This window comes from Brachypodium distachyon, chromosome 2 (assembly GCF_000005505.3).
Source record: "Brachypodium distachyon strain Bd21 chromosome 2, Brachypodium_distachyon_v3.0, whole genome shotgun sequence".
In the NCBI taxonomy this organism is placed as follows: Eukaryota; Viridiplantae; Streptophyta; class Magnoliopsida; order Poales; family Poaceae; genus Brachypodium; species Brachypodium distachyon.
In genome coordinates this window covers 12,873,784-12,888,939 of record NC_016132.3, presented here as the reverse complement: position 1 = coordinate 12,888,939, position 15,156 = coordinate 12,873,784, and the positions used below count along the sequence as shown (strand labels likewise).

The following is a 15,156-nucleotide window of genomic DNA, read 5'->3' as shown; positions in this document are numbered from 1 at the left end:
GGACAGCCAAATGTCGCTATAAATTTCCTGGTCAAAAAAAGTCAACATTGTCAAAACATATTGAAATTTGGAGGAAGTAAAATTGCGAAAGAAATTCATAAAAAATGATTAGTGCCGATAACAGTACATGCCCAGATTCAGATAAAGAGCAACAACCTGCTCTTGATCAGTACAAATAGGTAGTTTTTGAACAACATACATCAAAATCAACATGGATTAAACAGAACACAACATCAACATGGATTAACCCCTCCTTTTGGAGGACCTGAGCCATCTACAGCACCAGCAAAACAGGGGAACTCATGGAGGCGAGTGAGATCTCCTCGCGGTATTCCAGAACCACCATAGTCCAGATAAGCTTCATCATCTGAAGAAGAATCAGAGTAGTTCCTGTTGTTGTGGTCAGAACCATCAGTAAGAAGATGAAACCTATCGACCACTTCATGGACGTGGACGATGACCCCCGAACGACACATTACGTCTGGTTTCTGGTTCTGCCCCCGCTGCAATTGAATCATCAATGAGCTCATCAGCATATTCAGGAGCTGGTTGTGTGGCCGAACAAGGCACTCTCATCAGCAACTGCTTCGGGATGGCACAAGAATCACGGATCCATGCCCTGAGCTTCACGCAGCGCGGATCAGTCGTACACAGAATTACCACGAACTCGCCTCCTAGCTGATTAATCAACTTCTTCACAAGTTTAAGCTCTTGCGCATCCTCCATCAGTCCATCCAAGCTAAGAACACAGCTAAAAGACAGTTTTGATTCCTCTCCACGGAAGATGGAGCTCCAGGGACGAAACGAGATGTCGCCGGCAGGGCACCTGATGCGCATCGATTGCATCATCGCTGCCGTGCAATCATCACTCGAATCAAAGCGAATCAGAAAGTTGTCGGGCGCAAGACATACCGTGATGTGCACTCCCCTTTTGTAGTTGCAACGCTGCTTCAGAGCTACCATGACCTCTTCAGCCGAAGTGGCCGGCGGATTGAGCGCTGATCCTGTATGGATGGTAGCAACAATGGCTTTACCTCGCAGCCTCAACGCCTTCTCTTCCATTCCGGAGGTGCAGGAAATCACTATCTCGGCACATCAGACCGGATATCAGGCTCCCCGCGGCAAAATATCTCCTCCTCGAATCGGCGGCAGCTACCGACGTTGTGGTACGGAGGTGGGTAAGTGCTCGCCATCGCCGCCTCCGTCCTCCGCCGATTTACGGTTCTGGTCAGGATTTGGGTGAGAGTAAAGGAGAGCAAGTAGGCTCCACATGTAAGGAAAGATGACATTGGCCCCGCCTGTCATCTGAAGCCTCGTCCCACATTTCATCCTTTGGCTCGGCCCACCTGTCATCCTATGGCTCGGCCCCAGCGGTCCGCCTTTCCTCGGTCCACCCGTCATTAACGATGACCACCCCACCTGTTAGGACGCACGGACGTGGCCCGCATGTAAGGTAACCAAACCCGTTAAGACCTGCCCGCTTGCACTGTCTCCTTGCAGCCCCACACGCCAGACACACGGCTCCGGCCCCACCTGTCAGCACTGCCCGCGGCCCACCCGTCGGAAGCAAACGGTCAAAGGGGCTTGACCGTTAGCAGGTGCTCCGTGAGGGCATTTGCAAGGAAGCAGAAAGCGAACAAGTCTGGAAGCGAGAACAGTTTTGAGGCCTGAGTATTCTTGAGTACAGCTAAGGGATGAGAGGCACAGAAATAAAAAAACCCTATAAAATCTTGCCAATTAAGGAGAATCCATACAAGGCGTAACAACAGAATCCATAACAAAAAGTAAATTGTGACAACCATAGAGCCCATGGGTGGATCACAAAATAGATGAAATATGAGACCACTCCTAACTTAATCTGCCAATTAAGGAGAATTTGTTTTTGCTACACTTAGTCTCCTGCCGAAACTTAGTACTCCGTACTTGTTCAAGTGATCATCGTAAGTGCCGAGGAATCACCCAGTCATAGATATGATCATACTGAAACCCTGTAGATAGAAAAAAAAACGCTCAATCGATATTTTGTTTGTCCATCTGTACTCCATCTTTTTTTGCACCATTAAGCCATAGGAGCGATGTTTAGGGCTTTAAGTCCGAAGCATGCAGAAAACATAAGTAAAACTGAAACCCAACCTTTAAGAATAAAAAGGTCCCTGAAGATTCTCCTAAGATAGAGATAGTCAGGCTCATCTTCGAATCCCAGTGAGCGGCAGTAATTGAGGTAAGTTGCAAATTCAGTAGGATGCGTGCCGCAAAGGTCCTGAAATCGAGAGGAAAATATTGGGAGAAGAAAACAATCATGTCTCGAATTGAAGCTAGCAAATACGGATTGAAGGAACGCAAAAAATGTTTACCTCAGGTGAAGTAGAAACTTTCATATCCTTGATTGCCTCATGAGTCTGTCTCTGGTTCCCAGCTTCTAGATCCTGCCATGGAAGGCTGATAGTGTGGTAGCAAACAACACCATGCGTTAATTAATTGAAAAAAAAAGGTAAAGGGGATAAATGCAAAGAGGATTAGGTCGAACAACCTTCCTCGTAGCAAGTACAACAGCACATATCCAATAGATTCCAGGTCATCCCTCCGGCTTTGTTCTACATTTGGAGAGGTTGGAAATCAGACTAGGCTACACCGAAAAGAAAAACATATGGAAAGGCAAGAGAAGTTTACTACTCTCTACGTGTAACAAAAGATGTCTCAAGTTTATCAAAATTTGAATGTATTTAAACATGATTTAGTGTATAGTCAAAGTTGAGACATTTTTTGTTGGACGGAAGAAGTATGAAAACAAAACACTAATCAAGATGCCAATCTAGGAACTGTTGCTGAATAAATAAAGGATTTCATGTCAGAACTTACCAATACCAAGATGGTTGTTTATGCTTGCATACCTTGGTGTCCCTACCAAGTTCAGGTCGTTTCTGTGATGAAACAGACAGGCGTCATACGTTCTATTGTGAAGATATTTGTTTACTATATTGTACAACAGAATAAGAATACATTGTCCACCAATTTTAATGTCTATTGACTGATGGCATAGACTTCAAGCATGAACAGTAAAATATATAATGCCATCCACATCCATTGTGGCAGCATCAGAGAAAGAAGTAGAGTGATAAGTCTTGATAATATTAATTACTGGGTCACTCGATTCTCGTAAATGTGCATGGGTAAATAAACAACTGAAACGTCACAGCACAGCTACAAGTTCAAGTAAATATACATCAACAATGAAAGCTTTACCTAGATGGAATGTGCTGCCAATTGCGTGTTGACGTATCCCTGTACTTCTTTGCACATCCAAAATCTATAAGATGAACCTGTGTCGAGAGATTGAGAGACGTGAAGAGAAACAAAATCTGCAACGGATACGATCAGAGCAAGGGAATTTAAAGCCATTACCAGATGTGAAGTTTTGGCAAGACCCATGAGAAAATTCTCTGGCTTGATATCTCTGTGTAGGTAGGACTTGGAATGGACGTGCTCGACCAGTTTGATCTAGCAAAAACAGAAGAAACTGCAGCTGCAACAATGCTAGTACGTACGTAACGGTTTTCAGAGACAGCTGCCTGTCGCGGGAATGGAAAAGATCCCCGAGGTTTGGGCCCAGCAAGTCCATGACCAGAACACTGTAATCGCCTTCTATACCAAACCACCTGACCTTTGGGAGTCCAGCTGCAGAAGAAGCAACAGAGAAGGAAAGAAAAATGTCGATCATTACATGCTTGAAATAAAATACTCCATTGCATAGGAGATTGGTGATAAAGAGTATTATTGTTATTACTGTGTCCCTGAAGCTTCCTGTATATCTGGGCCTCGAAGAGCAGCAGAGGAAACCGTGCCTTGACATGTTCCTGCGGTTAAGAAGAAATTGCTTGTGACGAACACAAGAGCATGCATTGATTTGCAGTGTTGAGAGTATGGACAGAAGATGATAAAAGGGAGGAATTAACCCACGAGCTTGATCGCGACCTCCTCTGTGGTCTTGACATTGGTGCCTGCAGCAGTGTGGAAGGAAATCAGTCCCTAAAAAGCAGAGATTACAGCCAGATCGAGTATGGATCATCGGCCGGCCGGAGATGGTGACGAACCGTGGTGGATCTCGCCGAAGGCGCCGGTGCCGATGATGCAGCCGAGGCGGAAGCCGGCGCCGTCGTCGCCCGTGGAGATGGTCTCCGGGACCGCCTGGAACTTGCGAACGTGGGAGGAGCTAGGGCTCGCGTTGGGGAAGGCGGCGGTCATGGCGAACGTCGATCAAGCACTTGTGAGCTTTCCCGACTAGACTCCTTCCTAGAGGAAGTATTGCTCGGCAGAAGAAGGCCCGGATAGTATTTATCGCCAGCCCACTGGACCAAATATGGCCCGATTAGATTAGTGGTCTCATTGTCTCGTGATAGCAAAATGTGGCCCAGCAGCTAATCCTCCAAGTATAAAGGATCTCATTTTTTTTTATCTAGACATGATGCAGTGTATATTAATCAAAATTGAGACATCTCTTTTGTTGCACGAAAAAATATCATAGTTTAAGATAAAAGTCATGAACATGGAGGACCGCCACAATGACTTGTCGAAACACACACATCACGAGTTTTGCGAGCAACTCATGTTGGACTTTTTCGTTGACCAACTCCAACTGCATTAGCTGGGAAGCCAAAACTTTGGCTATTTAGGAAAAAAAAATCTCCATCAAAACGTTCTACAGATGACAACGACACAACGGTAACCATAGGTCTCTAATCTGCACCGCTTGCTCGTTCCTGACACACTGGGCAGGTATACATAATGCTGCTGATGGTGGCATGCTACGCTCAGGTTCGACAGGACTGCAACAGGGAGCCCTTCGTGTCCATCGAGCCTATATTCCATTATCGTTCTGATAGTGGAATTCGATCCGTTGATTGCATGGAAAAAAAATGTGGATATACTCAGACATCTTGCCCCCTTTTTTTTGGCCCCCTTTTTTGCTGGGGCGGAGCGGTGAAGAAGAGAGAACAAGAAGAAAGCACGAGGAAAGAAAATACAAGAAAGAAGAAGGGAAAATCGAGAAAGCGCGATGATAATAATAAAACAAAAAAGAAAATGAGCGCAGCCGAGCCGAGGGTGTTGTTGTGTGGATGAGAACGCCCCCCCCCCCCCCCCCCCCCCGCCCCCCAGCTAGGGTAGGCCAGCCAGTCAAAAACCAAACCGAAATCCCTTTCTTTGCGTTTGCTTTCCCCTCCATCCGTTCCCCAATCCCAGCTGCGAGCTGCTGATATCTCTCCCTCCCTCCCAGCAGCGGCAGATCCGAGTTCCGCTTCTCCCGTGCTCCTCCTCCTGCTCCTCGCCAGGGCAGCGGGGGATCGATCGGATTTTTGTTTCCTTGTGGATTTGGAGTTCCGGATTCGTGGATCTTCCTTCACCCTCCCTCTGTTTCTCCTGTATATTTATCTGCTCGCGGCCGCGGAGCCTAGACATGCTCGCGGGGTTGCGGCTCTAGGGAGAGGGAGAGATGAGGAGGGGCGGCGGCGGGCCGGCGCCGGCGGGGAAGGAGGACAAGGTGATGGGCCCTCTCTTCCCCAGGCTCCACGTCAACGACACCCTCAAGGGCGGGCCTCGCGCGCCGCCCAGGAACAAGATGGCGCTCTACGAGCAGTTCAGCGTCCCTTCACAGCGCTTCACGCCGCACCGCGCATCCAGCTCCGCTCTCTCCTCCGCTTCCCCCGGACAGGTTCCATTCTTTCTTTCTTTCTGTGCCTCTAACCTCCCTCTATCTATATTATCTCTTGGAATTTATTACTCCTAGCTAGCTGGATTGCAATTTCACATGCCCATCCGTATGCTAGTGGATTACTAGGTGTATCTATTAGTATTATTTTTGTTATTATGCGCTGAGTGCTACATTTATTGTGGGTGAAGCAAATCCTGCTGTTTGTTTGATTCCGAGTGCCGCCAGATGCTTACCTAGTGTTGGCCCTCGACCGAAAGAAATGCTCCTTATGTTCGGTAGATACTTTATCTTTACGTACTAAAATTCAAAGCTAATTGGACCAGTAACTAGGAATTAATAATTTAGCTATGTCTCTGTTTATCTAAAGTCCTCACTTGAAAGATTATATCTTTCTTCCCCGCAAAAAGAAGAAGAAGAAAGATTATAACTTCTATGTACACACGGACACGGCAAAGATAATGAGGTGGAGGTAGCAGAGGATTCCCCTTGGCTACATATTACAGTTCAACAAACCCTTCCATTTTTTTTGGGCCGAAAGAAATGTTCATGGCGGAGGAGTTTTTAGTTGGATATGGCTTGGCAAAGTTTTTGTTTATAATATTCTGTTGCATCTTTCAAAATATTAACTTGCACCTTTTCTTGTAGATTGGTGGGAGCGACAGACCTCTCTTTCCATCATTTTGTGTGCCCTCAAATGAACCTGCACGCTCGTCTGAACATATCAATACCAACTCGAATGGGCGGGATGGCAATGCTACAAGGGTAGAGTCTGGGAGGCATTCCACCCAGCTTAAGAGCAAGGATACCTATGCTGCAGGATCAACCGCCGAATGTAGTTCACAACGTAGAGAGAACAGCGTGAAGAATTCTTCTGGGAAGAAATTGACTAATGATGATGATTTCACGGTTCCTTCTGTCTTCTGTTCTGGAGTGCCTCCTCATTCCACTCAAGAAGTAGTGAGGATCCAAGAGAAATCCACAGCCTTCCCTAGTACAAGTCCATATAAGAGTGGGCCCACAATGTCCAAATCATCTGCAAAGTGTTCCAACACCGACAAGAGATACTTGGAAGGAACGAATGTGTCAGACATGAGATCAAGGGATTCTCCAAGTATTAAGGACAAAGCACCACTAAAGACAATGACAAACCTCGATGTTGAAGAGAGAAGCTCATCATTTCAAATATCTAAAGAGAAGGCTGGGAAAGCAGACGATAAAATATCTTCACACAGGGACAAGTTGAGTGATCTAAATGTTTTCGATAAGCAACATGCTAGAACCGAGGTGCATCAGGCTAGAAGAACGAATGAGAATGCCGCCGAGTCTCAGAATGCTCCAAAAGCTGGAAATGGACCATCCTCTACTAATGTCGAACGCAATGGTGCTTCTAATCTGTTGGAAAAAGGCTTAAGGGTGACTGGTGAAAAGAGAAAAAGGTCAGAAGGACATCACAATGTGCAAAAGGATGATTCCTCAGATTTGTCTGTAGAGTCTCTTCCTGGATTGGAGATTTCTCCGGATGATGTTGTTGGTGCTATTGGTCCAAAGCATTTCTGGAAAGCAAGAAGAGCTATCGTCAAGTAAGTATTCTCGACTTAGATCTTTGTGTTCTTGAAAGGTCTCTGAGCACATATTGTTGTTCAACATCTTAGTGGCCCCTGTACCAGATTTTTATTTTTGCTGCCTAGGCCAGTTAATCTGGAGTGTATTCATGTTTCTGCCTTCCTGCAATGTTCCCAGATTGCTGCTTGAAAACAGAATGTTGATGTTGTCAAGCTTAATACTCGGCAAACGATTTGCTCAGCTGCGTAGATTATTAGACGTTCCCTTTTCTACATACTGCCTCATCTCAAAACACCCCGCCACACAAGCACGTTAGACTTCGCACACAAAATTTTCATACATTGTGGATGTCTCTTTTCTTTTTCATTAGACTGATGCTAAGCGTATTATCTCTTAATCACTATAATTTCGTTGTTCTAAATCACTTTTCTTTGAACTCTATACAGTCAGCAGCGGGTTTTTGCGGTCCAAGTATTCGAGCTGCATAGGTTGATCAAAGTGAGTCTGCGGCAAATAAATAAATTTGCTTGTGATTCTTACTAACAAGCATGTGGTTATTTTATGGATATATTTTGTGTTGGGACGCTGGTATAACCATGTTCTGCATTGGGTTGCAACCAGGTGCAGAAGTTGATTGCGGCATCTCCACACCTACTTATTGAAGGAGATCCGTGCCTTGGCAGTGCCCTGGCGACAAGCAAGAAGAAGCTGGCTGCAGGAAATGTGGAAAAACAGCCTCCATCAGCCAAAAACAAGGATGATGCACAGCTAACCCTTCAGCAGGTAGAGTACTCGAAAGATAATATTGAAGGAAACCAGGCATCACCATCTCAAGATGATGTAGTTGTGGTTCAACACAACAATCAAGCTGCATCAAATGGTGGGGATACCAGTAACCCTCCTGCAATTCCTGCTGCTCCTGACAACAAGCAGAGCAATTGGTGCACTCCTCCTCAAAATCAGTGGCTTGTCCCAGTTATGTCTCCGTCTGAAGGACTTGTCTACAAACCTTATACAGGGCCTTGCCCTCCAGCAGGAAGCTTCTTAGCCCCATTTTATGCAAGCTGTGCTCCTCTAAGTCTCCCATCTACAGCTGGCGATTTCATGAACTCTCCATATGGAATCCATATGCCTCATCAGCCACAACATATGGGACTTGGTGGCCCTCCACCCATGCCTCCAATGTACTTCCCACCTTTTAGCATGCCAGTGATGAATCCGGTGGTTTCAGCTTCTGCAGTTGAACAAGTGAGCCGTATCGCTCCGGCACGGCCTAATGCACACGTTGAACATTATTCAAGAAACTCGTGTAACATGAGGAACGAAGCCATGTCAGCCGGCATCTGGAGATTCCACGCATCTAGGGACAGCGAGCTGCAAGCCAGCAGCGCAGCTAGCAGTCCTTTCGACAGGCAGCAGGGTGAAGCGAGGGGTCCTGCTGCACCACCACCCATCCCTACATCGTCAGCTGGAAACGGCCAGCCTCAGCCCTCCACCGGCAGCAAGGAGAACCCAGCAGGCGTCATCCGGGTCGTCCCACACACCGCGCGGACCGCATCAGAATCAGCGGCGCGGATCTTCCGGTCCATACAGATGGAGAGGCAACAGAATGATCCGTAATCCGCGAGTGTACCTTACTCGATTACTAGAATTTACATCTGGTTTGGTTAGCCAAAAAGCTTAGCCAATTAGTGCTAGCTTCTGAGTATGTTATTTTTGAGGAGTAATAGCAGTTACATATACTATCAGCGAAAGTAAACCGGCTGTATTTTGCCACTGTAAATATGCAAGTCAGGAGTATGTTGTCCGATGCTGGGAAGCCCAGGCCTTATATGATGTATAGCTAGCTATGTTGTTGGGTTACAGGAAAGTGGAATGCAGGTGTATGTCTCAGAATGATGGCCTGGCCTGGCCTCTGTATGATGTGCAGCTATCTATGCTGGATTATATATATATGCTGCATACAGAATCTGCAATTTGCTACCCTTGCCTGCCAAAAGAATGGCATATGTATAAATTTTACTCACCATGTGTGTGCTGCAAAATTAAATGTTCCATCTCAGGCAAGTACTCTGAATAGTAGTATAAGACTAGCTAGGCAAGTACTTGGCTTTGGCTGAATAGTAGTATAAGACTATCTACAAATTACTCTTTCTGATCTGCATGCCAGTATAGGCAATTGAATGCAATAACAAACATGTGGATGATCAGAATATACGATACATACACATATTCCAAATGCCTCCTTATTCCCCTTCCGTTAGTTAGATGGATAGATGGTGCTCAAAAGACTTTCAATCACAACAAAGAGCAAATATAAGATACTCTCCTTATCAACATCTAGAGAGGACATGTACAACAAACATACAGGGTCAAGGAGCAGAGCAGAGCTGCTGCCGAAACCCATCCTGTCTCAGCAGATCATCCCCCCTCTCAGAACCGACAGATACGCCCCCCAGCTCATTTAGCTGAATAACTTAACGCCTCGTTGATCCTGCTGAAGACAACACGGAGCGGAATGCATGCGACGGCTGTCCCGCAGAACTTCCCCACCAGAGTCTTCCTGTCTTCACCTCCTCTCTGGCTTGTGGCGAAAGACGAAAGCCTCCGCATTTTCCTCGGAGAAGACACTGGATTCTTATTATGCGGTCGCCATGACTTGTCCATGTCATCCTCCGAGGTCTTCCTGCGGCTTCTCGCTTTTGCTCGCCCCTTGTGTGAAGACGGCATTGCACACTGTGGGACTGCAGTTTCCTGCTCCTTCACTAGTCCATTAGCGCTGCTTGTTGAGGGATGGTCATCATCTATACTCGACGCTGGAGGGCAATACACGACATCTAATACCTCCACGGAGACTGGATACCCCACAACGGGTCTTCTACTGGATCTACTCATAAGGGAAACAAGAGGTACATGACGCCCCTTGTTGTTGCTGCTGCTGCTGCTGCCCTGCACACTTAACTCCACATCATAAAGTGCAGAATTCAATTGCAGGGTCTTAGTTGCCTTCACTGCATGGCAACTTGCAACCGCAGGGTCCGTGTGTTGGGGCGGCAACTCAAAGGCCACAGATGAAACTGAAACATTCTCACAGTATGAATTGTTGCTTGTGGTTTCAGATGGTTCTTCATGTTTGTGCTTGCTTTCAGAACATTGCTGCAGAACTGCATCAACACGATCCAAATCATTAGGAAGTATTGCAAGGTCCTTATCATCATCAGGTGCAGCAGTCTTGTCGACAGTACTCCTCTCCAACCTTTCTTCTAAGAGGACACCCTCATTACTTGGTGCTTTATACTTCACTACCCTTGATTTGCAGTGTTCACGCTCTAACACACTCTTGGCCCTATTACTGCCCTCCTGATCAACAGAGCTTATGGTTTTCTTCTTATGATTTCTGCCATCACATTGGGAAGACAGGTCTGCTTTGCTGCTATCCGGATCTTGCTTACTACATTCCCAGGAAGGATCCTTCATCAAGGCGCCAGGTTGGTCCACGTGCAAACGATCTGGCAGAAATTAGTTGATAAGTAATGCATTCCTTGGAAGTACGACAAAATATTGCAGGATGTCAAGCAGTATTTACGAAGGTATAAAACACGTCGGACCACAGTTTAAAAATCTTTGTAATAGATAATTTCAGTATTCCCAAAAGGTTGTCGAACATTTGAGATTATATGCCAGAACTGTGAGTGGTCCATACTTGTCAACAGATAACATCAGGTCAGGATAACTTGAAGGCTAAGTGACAGTGAGTCATGGTATCCCCATACTAAGTTCAATAAGTTTTCCGATACAAGAGAAGTGAGAAAAGGTTACCATGGCTCTCCTTTCACACATTATAGCGTAGTGCCATGCATATTCAAGAAGCTGTAGTTGCAGCTCAGAAACAACTAATGAAACAGTGTGTCTATATCTAGTCAGTGAACTGAATGATGGAATCATTGTTGAAAGTGGAACACGTGGCATTACAAGAGAAGTGCCACAAAGTTACCATCACAATACTCTCAGACATTATAGCGTAACTATCTATAGTGCCATTTATACTCAAGAAGCTGTAGTTGTGGCTCAGAGCCAACTAAGCAAACAGTGTTTCAATATATGGTCGGCGAATTAAATTATGAGTGGCATTATTCAAAATGAAACACATAACGTTACATAAGGATGTTGCACCTGGAAAAAAAAAGAGAGGAGATAGTACTGCAGTTCACCTGCTTTAAAGATACTTCCCAGTTCATCGCCACGGGGTAAGTCATCATTGGGTAACCTTGTGATGCCCTTTGCTTGATCCGTCTTGAATAGAGCGGTGGGATGAGAGCTGGACTTATCCGCTAGTGTATCCAAGCTTGAAGAGGCGGAGGAGCTTCCAGAACAGGTGCCCATGCGCATCAATTGCTGATCATGATCAGCCCTTTGAGCATTTGGTTTGAACCCATTCCACATGTCTCCATTGCATAGCTCCGAGAGAGGACGGGACCTATCCTTCTTTCTTAACATCCCGCAAGGTTGGTCCTGGTCCAAAGTAGGGTGCTTCCTCTTCCCAGAATCATGATGAGATTGCCTACTCCTTTTCATTTGACTAGCACTAGCTGGCAGACAACAAGTCGAATCAGGAAACACAGCTGCATCGGATCCGATTTCGGTGAGGTCCCTCATACGGCGGAACCCCTGCGGCACATCGTCCTCGGAGTCATTGGGCGTCCTGCGCTTCCTCTTTGGCAACGGCGGCGGGTTGGCAGCAGCGGGAAGAGAAGAGGGCTTCCTGCTGGACTTGGCCCCCTGACGGTTGTTGGTGGCTCTCTCGATCTGGAGGGCCTGTAGAACGGCGTCCTCCTTGCGGGCATACCTGGCGCCATTGGCCGTGTTGCAAACCCTCCTCCTGTTGGTGCTAGTGCTGCCGCGGCGGCGTGCGGCCTGCTGTTGTTGCGCCTTGCGGATGCAGTCATCCAAGTCCAAGTCCCCGCATCGGAAGGGCTTCACCCGTTTGCTCCTCTCCAGGTTACACCAATCGCTGTTGCAAAGGGAAGGGAAGCAAAGAAATCATTCATCAATTCCTCCGTTTGCCTTGTGCAGAAGGAATTGAACCGAAAGCGAAATCAGTTCTAGGGTAGAAGAAGAAGGAGGATGAGGAGGGCATGCGCACGTACACGAATGCCGGGCCGTCGCGGCGGCCGAGGAGCATGATTGGGGTAGCGGGTGACCTCGGTGGCGCGGGGCAGCCGTCGGGGACGTCGGCGCGGGACAGGACCTGGCCTGGCCACCACGACCCGTTGGGGCGGCGGACCCAGACCAGGGTCCCGGCCGCCGACACATCCACCACCTCCGGAGCCGCCTGGGCCTCCAAGCCCCCCATCAATTCGGTCTCAGGCGCCGGCGCCAGCCGCCGGCGAACTAAAGCGAGCAGCAGCGGGGGGGGGGGGGGGAAGAGAAGAGAAGAGAGGAGAAGAGAGCCGTCGGGGGATTTTGGGAGAGACCGAGAGACAAAGGCAAAGCTACTCTCTCTTGTTGGGTCTATCTTCTTGGGCTCTACTGGGCTGTGAAGCCCACTCGTCCCAACAGGGTAACACTCGATCGCAGGCTTGGAAGTGTGTGAGGCCACTGTGTCAGTCAGGCCGTGAGTGTTTTAAGCAAGGTTTAAAGAGCCCCTTTCTTTTGGGCTTCCACGACGGGCTTTTCTAAAAAGCTGCTCTCCCGTCTCCACTGGTTTTCTCGACGTGAGATTTTGCTATGCTTTCCAAACTACTCCCTCCGTCTCATATTAAGTGACTCACTATTACATGTATCTACGTTTTTTTTTAGGCATAGATACATTCATATTTGGACAAATTTGAGTCACTTAATATGAGACTGAGGGAGTATTTGGAATCGTCCTAGCTAGCAACCCCCAGTTAACTAACGTTGTCCACAATAGGGTTTGTTGAGTAGGTACATATGAAGAACGATGGAAGCAGGAGAGCTCACGGGCCTCCTGTGGGTGTCGTCAAGATAAATTCAGATGGGGCTATTCAGGAGGAGAACTGTCGGGCAACGAGTGGGCTAGTTGCGAGGGATTGCCATGGCTTCATTATTGCAGCTCGCTGCAGAATATATCACGGGATCTCAGACCCGTTGATCATCGAAGAGCTTGCGCTAAGAGATACTTGTTTGTTTGCCGGGGAGAAGGGCTTCACAAGAATTACCTTTGAGACGGATTGTGAAGATCTGGTGCGCCTGTGGGACAAACGGAAGAGTCATCGAGCATCCATTGCTCCTATCATCCATGAGATTTCAAAGTTATGTCAAGGTTTTCTTAGTTTTGTCATTTCTTTTGTTAGGCGTGAGGCCAACAATCTATATGCCGGTTTATTGCGTGATGGAAGTAGCAGAACCCACGAGCCGATGTAGAGGGGGGGAATGAGTCTCCCTCCGCTACCCACGGCAGACCAATTAATCCTTAATTTAGGTTGCAGGAGCCGCAGCAATGGAATCTTCCAACAGCTAAACCATCATATATAGCTAATCAGACCTCTTCTCATGGCAAGTCATGTGTGCAGAGCTCCACGCACTGGCATCATACGGAGTATCAATTATCAAGAGTACACTGTCATGCTAGAAACATGCCTAATCTGTGGACATTAAACCACACTATTGAAGTTGACCGAATGACTCGCCAAATTTTTGGACATAAACAGCTCTATCAATGATTGGCCGATGATCAGAAGTATGCATTGATCGTCCAAACTTTGCTATCCATATTCAAGTCTTTGATCAATCCATAAAATTAAATTACTGTTCGGTCATTCTGCTAATTAAGACATAATATCTCCTTTCAAAATACATCTAGATAGATATAGATACAGTTTCGTGTAGACTGCGTGTCAAGACGTACGGCAACAGTCTGCCTGTCGTTTGGAAAATCTATAATGCTGGCTATTGATTCTATCTACGAATAAACTTCATTAATCTTCGTATGCCCACGCTAAAAAGACATGGAACGAAAAAGCATCGCAGCAGGAATTAAGACGTACGTAATCCTCACCTTGGTATATCCTAGTAACAAATTACAACGATTTGAGATCTGTGTTGCGCGTTACTTACGTCTTTGGATGACATGCGAATTGAAACTGGGGATCACCCACGGGCAGGCGTCGCATGCAAAGCGTACTGCGTACGCAGGTGCTCCGGTTAGTCGATCAGGACAACTGTGTGTGGGGGCCACGCTGGCTGGGTGATTAATAGCGCCTCGCTGAGCTACGGAGGATACCGTTGCGATGTCGGGCGCCGAGTAAAAGGATTACATATGTGAAATAGTTTTGCGCCAAGCTCATTTTGTGAAATAGTTTCACCTCAAAGTCTATTTTGTCGAAATCGACTATGGCGTACGGAAGTACATATGATGGGATTGGTACAATGGAATCATTATTCAGTGACTGTGCTCGTTAGCAAGGACGAGTGTACGAACGCGTTATTCAGACCGACGTGGAGGGAAACTGGTTCCCGTGAAAAATGGCCCATGTCCACAGTATTTGAAATTATAATCGACGTGGTGAGAGTAGTACATGATGCGACCGAAATAAGTACTCCCTCTGATCCTAAATTCTTGACTCAAATTTGCTCAAATATGGATGTATCTATTCTTAAAAAGCGTTTAAATACATGTAATATTTCGACAACAATTTAGAATCGGAGTGAGCCAGGAGTAATAACCAATCTTTGTACAGTACAACGAACCTAATCCTCGCAGGCAGGGGTAGGCAGCTATTTAGCCTTGATTGCACTAAGCTCGGCGAGAAATTCAGGATTACTCAATTCATCAAACACGTTTCTTTAACGAGCTCAATACCGAACTCAACTCTTGAGTTGTGAGTTAAATTTCCAGCCCTAATCCTAGCTAGGGGATCTCAAAC

At 46.7% G+C, this 15,156-nt stretch overlaps 3 protein-coding genes across 3 annotated transcripts; 1 reads left to right on the top strand and 2 right to left on the bottom strand.

The window, feature by feature from the left end:
* Positions 1–1,755: 1,755 nt before the first annotated feature.
* Positions 1,756–4,271, bottom strand: LOC100844663 (casein kinase 1-like protein 5). The gene is made up of 11 exons (XM_010234793.2): positions 4,092–4,271; positions 3,958–3,998; positions 3,785–3,854; positions 3,536–3,675; positions 3,403–3,498; positions 3,244–3,320; positions 2,860–2,921; positions 2,531–2,594; positions 2,355–2,439; positions 2,134–2,260; positions 1,756–1,988 (listed from the first exon to the last, which is right to left on the bottom strand). The coding sequence occupies exons 1-11, from the start codon at positions 4,240–4,242 to the stop codon at positions 1,936–1,938; spliced, it is 966 nt and encodes a 321-aa protein (XP_010233095.1). The 5' UTR covers positions 4,243–4,271; the 3' UTR covers positions 1,756–1,935.
* Positions 4,272–5,156: 885 nt separating this feature from the next.
* Positions 5,157–9,296, top strand: LOC100838991 (ELF3-like protein 2). The gene is made up of 4 exons (XM_003567731.4): positions 5,157–5,707; positions 6,353–7,287; positions 7,717–7,768; positions 7,892–9,296. Exons 1-4 carry the CDS (start codon positions 5,489–5,491, stop codon positions 8,888–8,890), a joined length of 2,205 nt encoding a protein of 734 aa, XP_003567779.1. The 5' UTR covers positions 5,157–5,488; the 3' UTR covers positions 8,891–9,296.
* Positions 9,297–9,449: 153 nt separating this feature from the next.
* LOC100844359 lies at positions 9,450–12,691 on the bottom strand. The gene is made up of 3 exons (XM_003565756.3): positions 12,418–12,691; positions 11,482–12,281; positions 9,450–10,779 (listed from the first exon to the last, which is right to left on the bottom strand). Exons 1-3 carry the CDS (start codon positions 12,621–12,623, stop codon positions 9,731–9,733), a joined length of 2,055 nt encoding a protein of 684 aa, XP_003565804.1. The 5' UTR covers positions 12,624–12,691; the 3' UTR covers positions 9,450–9,730.
* Between the last annotated feature and the right edge of the window lie 2,465 nt (positions 12,692–15,156).

Bases quoted from the DNA above. Each gene is read 5' to 3' on its own strand.
- LOC100844359 (XM_003565756.3), bottom strand. From the start codon at position 12,623: ATGGGGGGCTTGGAGGCCCAGGCGGCTCCGGAGGTGGTGGATGTGTCG. The intron at 12,282-12,417 runs GTACGTGCGCAT...CCTTTGCAACAG, and splicing joins CGCGACGGCCCGGCATTCGT to CGATTGGTGTAACCTGGAGA. The intron at 10,780-11,481 runs GTGAACTGCAGT...AATTTCTGCCAG, and splicing joins GGGAAGTATCTTTAAAGCAG to ATCGTTTGCACGTGGACCAA.
- LOC100844663 (XM_010234793.2), bottom strand. From the start codon at position 4,242: ATGACCGCCGCCTTCCCCAACGCGAGCCCTAGCTCCTCCCACGTTCGC. The intron at 3,321-3,402 runs GTAATGGCTTTA...CTCTCGACACAG, and splicing joins TTGCCAAAACTTCACATCTG to GTTCATCTTATAGATTTTGG. The intron at 2,922-3,243 runs GTAAAGCTTTCA...GTTTCATCACAG, and splicing joins TGGCAGCACATTCCATCTAG to AAACGACCTGAACTTGGTAG.
- LOC100838991 (XM_003567731.4), top strand. From the start codon at position 5,489: ATGAGGAGGGGCGGCGGCGGGCCGGCGCCGGCGGGGAAGGAGGACAAG. The intron at 5,708-6,352 runs GTTCCATTCTTT...CTTTTCTTGTAG, and splicing joins CCTCCGCTTCCCCCGGACAG to ATTGGTGGGAGCGACAGACC. The intron at 7,288-7,716 runs GTAAGTATTCTC...AACTCTATACAG, and splicing joins GCAAGAAGAGCTATCGTCAA to TCAGCAGCGGGTTTTTGCGG.